Here is a 12,720-nt window from a genome sequence, read left to right as displayed (position 1 = left end):
AAGAAGGAGTTCATGTAAGTTTTTCTTCAATTAGACATCCGCAATCAAATCCCACAGAACGGGTCATGAAAGAATTAGGCCGTTTATTTCGAACCTTCTGTGCAGATAGGCATACAAAGTGGGCTGTTTATATTAAGCAAATAGAAGAGCTTTTTAACATTACTACCCATCATAGTACAGGTTTCACTCCACTAGAATTACACTTCAACAAAAAGCCGAGCGATAAAATCGAACAAATTGTAAAATTTCCACCAGGTGAAGAGAAACCAATCAATGTAAAAATAATGTTAGCAGATGAAGCTCTGACAAAAAATTTTAACATCCGAAAAAAGAAGCAAAGAACAAAGTCAAGAATCGTACTGGACATTGATGATTTAGTCTTGTTAAGAATCCCACATCAATCTAGTGCTTTGGATAAAATGACGAGTAAATTTTTTCATATTTTCCATGGACCTTATAGAATTCATAAGAAATTGGGAGAGAATGCCTTCCAGCTTACTGACATAAACGACAAAGATAAAATTTTAGGTAACTATAATCGATATAATTTAAGAAAATATCATCTGCCTACGTAATTATTGAAATTGGTGAATAGGGGGGGAATTTAAAAGATAGACAACTGTTCTAAACTCTCCTTCTATTTTTTTTTTTGGATTTGTGAATTTAGAAAATAAGCTTGACTGTGTTGTTGGTAGTTACGAAATTAGAAATTTTGACGACATATTCTTTCTCTGATTATTTGAAAGAAGTAGAATAAATAGGAAATAAAGCTTATCGACATTGGGAATACTGTTATGTTAGTAATAAGGACTCGATGTACAGCAAGAAGACTGGATTTGACAAGATGTACAATTAATTTAAGGGGGTCCTCTAGTTTCTCGGCTGTTTTTTTATGGCTTTTTCAACAATTTTTTACGGGCAAAGCATCGAAATAATCAATCTCATTGTTTTTGCATAATCTTTATCAACATTTAAATGAGCTTTACAAATTTTTTAAAGTCAAAATATATAATAGAATAGCAGCTATAGTGGCCGACAGGAAGACATCAAGTTGAAGAGGTGCTTGACGGTAACCAAGATTGCGGCTGTTCTGCTTATCTGAAATCAAAAAACCAAACGGCATTTTAATCTTCATATTCAAGACTAGCGATTGAACTAGAGTGAATTTTAAATTACAAAAATTGACATTTTTATACACTTTTGAAAATTACATTCTATTTTTTACTCATTTTTTCTTAAGTTTTTCGCTCGTACGAAAAAAACTATCGAAGCAATCATGATAATTCTAGTTCAATCGCTGGCTTATAACATATTAAGGATGCTGTATAAATTTGAACAAGATCGGTGCAATAGTTTCTGAAATATCGTGGTTACCGTTTCGAAAAATGGTGTTTCGAGAAAAACGCGTTTGAAAGTTCGCGCATGTGATTTATACTAAAAATTCCATCTCACCGTCAATCTGCTATGCCTGGACCATACAATAGGCCTTCCTCTTCTTCTTCGAAGTCACGCAGAGCTGCTCTGTCTTCTCTTTTCGCGATTCGGGCCTGTTTTACAACATCGCTCGTGCGCCTTTCTGAACGGTCGATCCGAGAGCTATCACGCTGTTCAACATATCCTTTAGCTTGTGGGCCGATTTTCACTCCCATGGTTTCCAAGGTCTTCAGGATAGGTTCGAATCCTTCGTTGAAGATTATGACAGCGAGAAACGTGGCGATTTCAACCACTTTTGGCCCAGAATGGAGGTGCTTCGGAGCAAAAGTCCAGATTTTTGGGCATGAATCTATTTCTTTTCTTTCTCACACTTGCACGCCATAGAAATTTTACTTTTGCACTCTTTACAAATAACAGCCGAAGAAATGGTTGAAAATACACTCACAAAATTCAAAATACAATACAAAACAGTCTGTTCAACGCTCACTTCAAAATTTTTATTTTGACGAAGTTTCGTCGCTGACGCCGATGTAAACGACTTGTCTTGTTCAAAAGTGTGTCGGTTGCCTGCGAATTTTCGCTTTTTAGGTCGATCGTAACGAGCCGGGGCGTCTCTACTTCCTTTCTTGAACATTTTGAAAATTATTTTCAAAAAATCAGCTACGTGCGACTCGCAAGAGAAAATATAGTACGCTTCGCAACTGCCACAGCAAAACTGAACTAAAACTTCACGGCGTCTTAGTCAATATTCGAAAGCGTCTGTCAATGGTCTCGGCTCCCCTTTACTCGGGCCTAATTCACAAAAGGTTCAGGTAGCAGTTAGATTTAGGGATATCAATACAATGGTCAGCGCCGCTCGGCTTTCGGAGCAGCCCGGCGCGCGCTCCTGCTCCGTTCCAGGGCTGTAACTTGTGAACCACTTCGAATATCGAAAAATCCTTTGGCACACATTTTCTACACATGTTGTAGATGTGATTTATGAAAAAAAAAAAAAATCGATTTTTTCGACCCGAGAAACTAGAGGACCCCCTTAAGAAATGACTCAGCGGGTGAATGCACAGTGGTAAATGTAATTTTAAGACTTTTATTTATACGCCGCAAGATTTTGATTGTCATTGTAAAGGATAAAACGCCATATCAAAATCAGGGGGGGAATTGTAACAGTTGAATTTAGCCGCCAGAGAGACTACGGAACTCAGTGATAGGTAGGACCGTAGGGAGGGGGGCTTTCACCTCAGCGGTGATACGACGAGAGAATCGATCGAGCGGGAAGCGGGAGACGACGGATGAGGGGATCGTCAGCAGAGTGCGCTCGCAATAAAGAGTCATCACGAAAGAAGAAAGACAACCGACGAAACAAAAAACGCATTCGGATTCCCGATCGAGGAAAGCCCACCAAGAATGACGGACGAGGGAATTCGAATTGGCCGGATACAGAATTAAGGATCTGAAGAATATCCTCAATAACGCTGATGATAAGTTTTATCTACGTTCTGACCTGTCCTATTTTATTTGTAATTTTATGAGTATGACTTTTATGAAATTGTTGTCGTCCTAGATGTCCGCCGTCCCCATTCCATTTATACATTTATTTATTCTTTTCGTTGATATTTATTCGCTTCTCGTATTTGATTCTAATTTTATCCATACATGTCATTGAGTCATACCAACGTCCGAAATTTCGTTTAAAATAAAAACAATAAAACACCATAAAAGAAAATTGTTACGAAAGATTTTTGTTAATTGCGAGGGGCTCCGCAATTGGAGTGAATCCTAGTCCACAAAAACCGCGAAAACGAAAAGACCGTTACAGAGTTCATTGAAAATTGAACGATTCTGGAGGACGAATCGGAGTAAGAAGAGGGTTGACCTCAGAACAGACACGCAGAAACCGATTGGATGCAAACTGGCACGAAGGAATGGAATTGAAGCGATCAATCAAAATAGTGATAGACACTGACGAGCGATACATGATTTATCAATATATTACCCACTCACAATTTGAAATAAATTTTGAGCTCAATTCAAATAATTGGATTAAAAAAAAAAAAAAAGTTAATGAATAATGAATTTTTTTCTGTTTGACCTAATTTTATATGGTCCAAATCAATGTTAAAGTCAACTAAGTCAAAGTGTCTCATCTGTACATTAAATACCTCATTCTGTGCATACTTCATATTTGCTTCTTAGAAGGTCATGAAACTGAATTCTTTCAATCGCGTTTATTTCAGAACTATGTTTTCAGATATTTGAAAAATTTTTTACGCATTAGGCTTCATTCAATCATTTTGCCCTTTGGCACATATATTCTCAGGTATGTTATCTTGAAATCATTGCAGGGAATTTTAGTTCCGGTGAATATAACTCATTTCCCAGCCTCTAATATACTAAAAATTGTAACATAAACAAATTCAAATAGTTCAAGTAATAGTTTTAATGATTTAGAAATCTCCAATCAAAAATTCCCTGCTGCAAATTTTAGTCAAGTGTATTCACAAAAAATTTCAACCTTCTACGATTAAATCTAATGCGCAAGGGATATTCCGAAGAAATCTTCTAAAAAAATACATAACTTTGGAATTACTAGACTTACTGAGCTGAATTTTGGATCAGATTCTAGTTTTAGGATTGTTAGTAATTGGTCTAAATTTTAGAGATTGAGCCAAAAATACGGTAATTTTTTTTTCATCGAAGTCTTCCCTTAAACCTCAATTGAACCGGAATGATGAACTTTGATGTGACATTTCTTGCGGACGTTGAGTAAGAAAAGGTTTCAACTTGGTGAAGTTTTCAACGTACACGCTTCAGGACGTTAAAATTTTAGACAAAGCGATTTTTTCACGTTCCGTTACATGCCAATTGCCTATTGCGCGTGTACACTTGGGGACGAAGAATCTAAGACGGCTAATTTCTTACACTAGCCAATTATATTGACAACACAGAGAAACCTACGGCGCTATAGTGGGCCGAGCGCGAAACGAACTCTATCTCAATAAACATAATATAACCCATGACCGTCGAATCTAACAAGTCATTATTCCCGTGGTATTCTAAGGTGAGATTCGACGGTCATGGGTTATGTCATGTTTATCGAGATTGAGTTTATTTTACTCTCGGCCGACTACAGAGCTGTAGGTTTCTCTATGTTGCCAACGTAACTGTCTAGTGTAAAATATTAGCCGTCTGAGATTCATTGTTCCCAAGTGTACAGTTGTGTCTTCGTTAGCTCCACCTCTGATGGTAGAGTGCAACACCTCCGTAATTTCCTATTTCTCAGATCTCTTAGCCTCAAGGTGCGGAAATTACGGAAAGAGCACTGTATTTCCATGTATCCCTAGGTGCGCCGTTATTTGTGGCAACTTGGCAGTGTTCGGTTGCCTCGCTCAGCTTGGATGAAAAATGTGCATCTCTTAGCACAGGCGTACTGCGTGACTCTAAAGAATCCTTTTCATCCGATAACTACGGCTTGTAATTACACGTGTTGTGAGTACTACATCTTAATTTTTAAAATATGATTTTTTCCGAAGGGATCCGACACAGGACGGATGTTTGCTGAGTTATTTTCCTTGCTGGTGTCACTAAATAATGAGTGTGAGGTGGGTGGAGAATGGGTGGTAGGCGCCCCACTGCTCGAACTTCCAGTTTCTGAACAAATAACGGTCCTTCATAAAACGGATCATTCGATTCATACGATGCGGCTTTGGGCTATGCAGGCGGCTGGTCATATCGCTCATACTTGGGACCTGAATGCATTTTTCCTTCTAGTGCGAGGAGATTTGAAAAATTGCATTGAAGAGCTTTCGTATCTCAAGGTGAGTAATTCCTGTATTGAAACATACTGTTAGTTGTTTGATCCATTTTAATTGTATTTATCAGAGCGCAAACTAGGGATATAGTTACGAATGGCAACACAAAAGCCTTCCTTGACCTTAATTTAACACATTAATCTGGACAGAAAACATCAACACAATCACAAACCACGATAAGAATAATAAACCAATCGTCCAGTACTTTAGCTTGATGAAAAGTGGGGTATACAGCTGATTTTTTAAAATATTTCTAACATGATGTTTGTTTTAAAATTCGCAATGTGCTACAGAATGAATCTATCGTGGGGTTAAGAAATGAAATTGAATAGTGCAAACTGACAGTTTCTTTCGAAGTTTATTAGAATAACTCCAGAATGAAGGCTTTGAGCATAAAACTGTATACACCATTTGTTCGTCATTCAATTTGGAAGAAAAATATTGCATTTCAAATATTCAATCGCAAAGTTTATTTTTCAATATACAAAAAACAGTCTTAGAAGGGATCTTTTTCCAATGTCTTTGAAAGAATATTAAATTTCGACATGGGGTTATACAAATCATAACTTGAGTGGATTATTCTACCTGTGATCCATATCCAAAATCTGGTTTTCGTGCGATAATCAGTTTCTGCATAATCATTGTTTGAAAAAACTAAAATAAAAGTAAAAACGGATGTAACCATCGCGGTACACGCGGCAAAAGGAACTTCTGAAACTTTTCTATATTTTCACTTAGAACTCATTTCGAATGAGATGTATGCTTGAGTGGAATACATTTATAGAGAGAAATTGTCGAATAAAATCATAATGAAATTCTCTATTACTCTAATTACATTGCACGCATGTGATCGTATCGTGCGACGGTTTGCCGTTACGGCTCATCGATTAATGCTTCATACACGGTTGCAACCTAAAAAGTTCCTTCTAAAATGCGAAGTTTTTAAATCTAACTTGATGAATAATATTAGTCATGATTTTTCAACGTATAGAAAAATGTACGAACTTTCGAAAAACCACGTGACGGCTTTTTTTGTAAAAATAATGGTAAAGGGAAAAACGGCCGAGATACAAGATTCTCAGGAGAATAAAATCGAGTTAAGAGGTAAAACTTCAAAAGTGTAAGTAGCCGTATGATAATGCTTTAACTTCATTACTTTATATTGCTGCGTACGTATAAGCCGAGCGGTCGATAGCAAGACTGCCCACTACGGTAAATCGGTGCATGATGATGAGTAGAATAAATATGGCATCGATTCCGGTCAAGTACATCCACGTGTACCACTAGTCTCTAATTTACCTCACCGTTACGCATGTCGCAACTCCTTGCGCAAATCGAATAATAATTTTTGGCCGCACACAATGTTATCCCTTCGTCCGCTGCGTCTATCGCATAATGTGCTAATTACTTACCCAGCACATACAATGTCGCCTCTATATAGATTCCGGCTAAGTAGATCTCCGTGTGCATCCAACCCCAATTTCCACCACCGTCGCGCATGTCGCTACTCCTCACGTTTATCGCATGATAATTTATTCGCCGCATACAATGTCGCCCTTTTATCCGCTCCCTCTGACATACTTGCCCGTTCTATGACCCTTTTAATACAGCTCGTCACAGTATACTTCCAACAAAATGCATACGCAGTAGATCTTATGCAGTTTGCTATCTCTGCATTCACCACCCTCACAAGACATCTCAGCCGCTATCAGTTTCATTGTACGATAGAAGCAGGGCATTATTCCCAACATACCCCACAGATATATTTCAACGTGAAACCATCTATAATGTTTAAACGAGTGCTAATCTTCTCCTACATCATCGCAATATATGTAAGAGATTTGCCCATCCACGAATTTATCGCCTCCCGTCCCATCTCACTAACTGCACCCTGTAACGAACAATGTTGATCGCGAGGATCAACATCGAGTGTCCCGCATCGATTTCTCGAAGTAAGTTCGTCGAATCGATATTTCGACACGCCAATCCCCACCCTCCAAATTATTAGCGAGATCGACAGGTGAGACCGGGGCTCTGCCTCTTTCGTTCCGGGGTCGTCAACTGAGCAGGACCTAATCAACAGCGTGTTCGGGGGTCATCCGTGAAGTCCCAACTCGTCCTGGCCAGGCAAATTCAGAGACTCGAACCTCCTCCTTGTTCAAGGGCAAGGAACGTGACGAAATCGCCGCCGATATCAGATAAGCGATCCTCATTATTGGCCTGTATGAACGAAACTGTCCCTGAGTGTTTGAATGCGAACGGGAAGGTTCACTTATCTCCTGTATAAAAATCTTTGGTGTCTGAAGGAGTGTGTATGATGTGAGGGAATGCATGCGTGAATATCCTCATTATTGGCCTGTATGAACGAAACTTTCCCTGAGTGTTTGACTGTGAACGGGAAGGTTCACTTATATCCTGTATAGAAATCTTCGGTGTGTGAAGGAGTGTGTGTGACGTGAGGGAATGCATGCGTGAATGGTTTATGTACAAAAAAGATCTATGTTACTCATTCCAAAATAAATTTATAAAAAAACTTATAACCCATTAATTCAAGATATATAATATCCGGATTCAATACATCATCGAACCTATGTCCAACGCCACTATAACTGAACTTCAAATAACCGAGAAGTGACACCCTAAATTTCATAAAATTTTTCACACACACGAATCATCATAATATAATAAGAAATAATCGAATTTTTTATCACAATTTATATGTGTGTGACATATCCTTTTTGTATTCATAGTAAATCAATTGCTACAACAGGTTTCTAACACCCCGATCTTACTGTGAAATATCAACCACCACACTAGTAATTACTTTACTTTCTTTGTTTAAATGTCATTCCGCCTTATTTGTGTAACTCAACAATTTTATCTACATCAGCAACACATCAATTTATTTTAACAACCACCGCTGCACCACCTCCTGAAGTATCGGCTGAATCACCAACTCTTGCTAGACCAGTGTTCGACACATCTGATAAGTTCCCACATTCTCTACTATAAGTACTGCAACGAGCTTTGGACCTCACCCAGGGGAAAAGGGAACGGCCCAGAGGCAAGTTTACAAAAGAGGCGTTCTTCTACACGGCAAATAAAAGATGGAGGTTTATTCGATAGCGGCAAGACAGCAATTAGGCACCAGGCTCAAGAGAGCCTGAAAAGAGCCAATGCTCTCGCAAATACCTGCAAACTCGACTAAACTACCGATTTACCCACTCGAACGGCAACTCTTCATAATAGCAAGCAGCAATACAACACTGTGACGAGACTCGACGGCTAAACGTGACCGGCTAGTGGTCAGTGGAGGGGACATGGGCGCGGAGATGAAATAGTATTATATAAATCAACAGATTTTGGATGTTTAACCAGCGTATTTATTAAAGAAAAGCCACAGGGCTAGACAGAGGGTAAAACAAAGTAAATAATAACAACAGCAGGCGAATTCATTGGTGTCAGCATGCGTCGATACAATTCCGAATAAATTATAATGAAATAATGCGGCCGTTGATAAAAAATAACAGATTCAAAACAACTGATAAGTAACGTAACAAAGGCAAATCTAAGCAATGCGGTTATCAATAGCAGTTACTCCGCAAAACATAGGCCAAATTTCCGCTTGGCATGAACGAGACGGGCGCACACACAAACAGTTTCCCCCTCTCTTTCTCGCGCACACTCACACGCCAGCCGGTGCATAGCCGAGAAGCGGTACGGCACTCAACGGTTCTGGTCTTTAAATCTTACAAAATAAAAGCGGCAGAAGGCCACGGAACGACGATTCAGAGCTCTTTATTATTCATTAACGAGTCAAGTAGGAAAAAATCTAATGTGACATCGGCTTAACCGCCACGAGGCTCGCTGGCGTATACCAAAATGGTCGATAGAGTCGGCCGGCTACCTGTTGCTTGAAAAGATGGCCTGTGGCTGGGAAAATCCCAACACCCAGCGAGCATCGTGCTGACCGTTCACCTACTTCAAGCGCGGCGTAGTCTGGTTACGTTTTCGGCTTCCTCGTTACAATCAGTGACATTGACAGGAGATGCAAGGCAGTCGGCAAACAGCACGGCAAAATCTAATAGTGATTCAAGATTTACTCGACAACGCAATAACATAACTATCTTGAGTAGTACAGCAAGGCCGGTTCTGGATACAAACACCTTCTTTACCGACCGAGCCGCTCCGCACAGCCCAGACTCAAACCCTTTTCCGCGATGACGTCACAGTCTGCCGTACCGCGGTAGGACTGCTAACGTGTAACGTCAACCACCTCACATTCCTTTCCCACGTTATCAACCACGTGACATTCCAAAATTAATGGTTCCGAGAATCGTGTTTCACTTATTCGGATGTCGGTTTGATATCAACCACCTCACATTCCTTTCCCACCTTATCAACCACGTGACATTCCAAAATTAATGGTTCCGAGAATTGTTTTTCACTTACTCGGATGTCGGTTTGATATCCAAGGTCGACCGATAGTCGCGGTACATTCAAAGCCATGGATCTGCGGTGTCGGGTTACTATCGCTCTTGGAATGCCAAAAGGTGCTCGCGCATCCGTACAGCTGCCCTATAAAAAGGACGCTCATCACTGCAAACGATCATTACGTCACAACCTGTCAAGCATACGTGAGGAAAGAGCTCAAGATGGAATCCGCGAAGTGTTTGAGATTGATCAATATTATGGAATCGGCGTTCAAAATTTTATCGGAAAAATCGTCGCCGGCAAAAATTGCAAAATGGATTCGACTCGGAACCCAAAATATCAGGCTTTTGAATAGAATCTTACGCAACAACGCCTCAACGATCGGAGAAAAGACAAGAATTTTGACTACAATCGGAATTCTGAAATCGTTGACAGTCAAATTTCAACAATTGCAGAAAGTGGGTGACGGATTACGAAGCCGGCGAAGAAGCGATCGAGTACGGTGGGAAAATTTGTAATCAGCTTTTGAGAGGAGAATTCGAACTGGATCTATCGTCAATTTGAAGCATAAAGATGTGGAGAGATTTCTAGAAGACGCAAAGGTACTAGCTGTGACGAGACTGAAAAACGCTCTGAAGAAAGACAGGAGCTTGAAAGCCAACGTTATCCTGGCTTGTAAATTTGAACTCAGAAAAGTTGATCGCACGGTGGAAGAGATCAAATTTTTTGATACGAGAAATGAAATCATCCTCCAGACAACGGATATCAACGAATGGTTTATCGAGAATGCGACGTAACGTTTGTTGGAAAAGGTGGAAGATTTCCAGGAAAAGGATTCGGGCTGGTCGCTGACCGAAATAATCAATTTGACTGTGAATATCAACAAGTACGTACCACTACGAGGCGGTGTCTTCACATACACACCACTACCCAAAGATGTTCAAGATAAGAAGGCTGTCGTCAACATCCGTAACAGCGACTCGTATTGCTTCCTCTGGTCGGTCAACGCAGCTCTGTTCCCAGCCGACGACAATCCCAGTAAAATTACTTCGTATCCACATTTCAGCTCAGTGCTACGGTATGATGGTATAACGTTTCCTATGTCTCTCGACAAAAACATCATTTCAAAATTTGAGAAGCTTAACGGTCTTTCAATTAACGTTTACGGTATAGACCAAGGTGATCGGAAAAAAAGTGAAATAGTACCGATTCACCTGAGTCAGAATGAGTCTGACAAACCTATAATTCATCTTTTGGCGATCGAAACTGAAATCCCTGACGATGATGATGTCGGTATGGATAATTATGAAAAAAACAGAATCTTTCATTTTACTCGTATTCGAAATCTGTCTCGTTTAACGAGTTCCCAAATTTCCAAACGCGCACATCGGACGTGGTTGTGCGATAGGTGTCTGTCTCATTTTAATTTCGAAAGATGTTTGTTGAAGCACCGAGCTGATTGCATGAATTTAAACAAAACCAAAGTTATTCTACCTACAGATGAGGAAAAAATACTCAAATTCAAAAATTTCAAGCACAAAGAAACCGTTCCATTCTGCATTTACGCGGATTTCGAATGTTTACGGCAACCCACACATGAAAGTTTTGGGGAAAATAGAACAATTTATCAGAAGCATCTTCCGTATAGTATAGCTTACTATCTGCATTGCGCGTTTGACGATTCGCTTTCAAAATTCAAAATTAATCGTGGAGATACTTGCGTTCAATGGTTTGTGAATGAGTTAGCAGAATTGGCACATTCGTTAGAGGGATACTACAAGACTGTTGTACCGATGGAACCGTTCAATTTCAATCAAATCAACGAATTTCACTCAACAACAGTGTGTCACATTTGTGAAAAACCGTTTACACTCGCAGACGTAAAACATCGTGATCACTGCCATTTCACGGGAAAGTACCGTGGTGCTGCTCACCGAGGTTGCAATCTAAATTACCAAAATTCGCACATTATCCCAGTGATATTCCACGATCTGTCGGGTTACGATTCACATTTTCTGATCGAAGCACTGGCTACATCGTTCGAGGGCACAACTGAGCTTCTACCCGTAAACAAAGAGAAGTACATTTCATTTACAAAATATGTCGAGGGGACAGATATGAAGTTCAGATTCGTAGATTCGTAACGCTTCATGCCCAGTAGTCTTGAGTAATTAGCAACGTATCTCGGTGATGATCAGAAATCAATCACACGAAAATTTTATCGTAGCTCAGATAAATTTCAGTTATTGACCAGAAAAGGAGTGTTCCCGTACGAATATATAGACAGTTGGGAGAAGCTCGAGGACACACGGTTACCATCCAAACAACAATTTGACTCAATATTAAATGATCGGGATATATCAGATGACGACTATGCACATGCATGTAAAGTTTGGCAAACTTTTAACGTTCAAACTTTGGGAGAGTATTCGGACTTGTATTTACAGACGGACGTGTTTTTACTGGCCGACGTTTTTCAAAATTTTCGACAGAGCTGTTGGACGACGGACAAACTAGACCCGTTACATTACTACACAGCGCCCGGTCTGTCGTTTGATGCAATGTTAAAATGTACAGGCATCGAACTCGAGCTTCTCACCGACATAGACATGGTTATGTTTATCGAAAAAGGTATTCGTGGTGGTGTGTCACAGTGTTCGAACAGATACGCAAAGGCCAACAATAGGGACATGGGAGAGAAATTAGATCCTGAGATCGAAGAATCTTATCTCATGTACTTTGACGTTAATAATTTGTACGGTGCAGCTATGAGCTTTGCTCTACCATACAGTTCCTTCGAATGGGTATCAGACTTCAGACAATGCGACGTTCTTACCATCTCGGACGATGCAGAGTTTGGTTACGTGCTGGGGGTAGATTTGGAACATCCTGCGGAACTGCATGAAACTCATAAGGATTTACCATTGTGTCCGGAGCACTATGAACCTCCGATTTCGACCAATAAACAGCCAAAATTGACGCCCACGCTATTTTCCAAGAAAAACTACGTTGTTCACTACCGCGTTTTGAAACAATGCTTACAATT

General features: G+C 39.9%; 1 protein-coding gene across 1 annotated transcript in view; it reads left to right on the top strand.

Annotated features, from left to right (window-relative positions):
* Positions 1 to 8,448, top strand: part of LOC124187041 — a 277,057-nt gene extending 268,609 nt beyond the window's left edge. The window contains exons 6-7 of the mRNA XM_046579287.1: positions 4,962 to 5,246; positions 8,254 to 8,448. Coding sequence (XP_046435243.1) covers positions 4,962 to 5,246; positions 8,254 to 8,448 — 480 coding nt within the window. The remainder of the gene's footprint in view (positions 1 to 4,961; positions 5,247 to 8,253) is intronic.
* Positions 8,449 to 12,720: the final 4,272 nt, after the last annotated feature.

The sequence above is a fragment of the Neodiprion fabricii genome, chromosome 7 (assembly GCF_021155785.1).
Source record: "Neodiprion fabricii isolate iyNeoFabr1 chromosome 7, iyNeoFabr1.1, whole genome shotgun sequence".
Taxonomy (NCBI): domain Eukaryota; kingdom Metazoa; phylum Arthropoda; class Insecta; order Hymenoptera; family Diprionidae; genus Neodiprion; species Neodiprion fabricii.
This window is presented reverse-complemented; position numbering and strand designations above follow the sequence as displayed.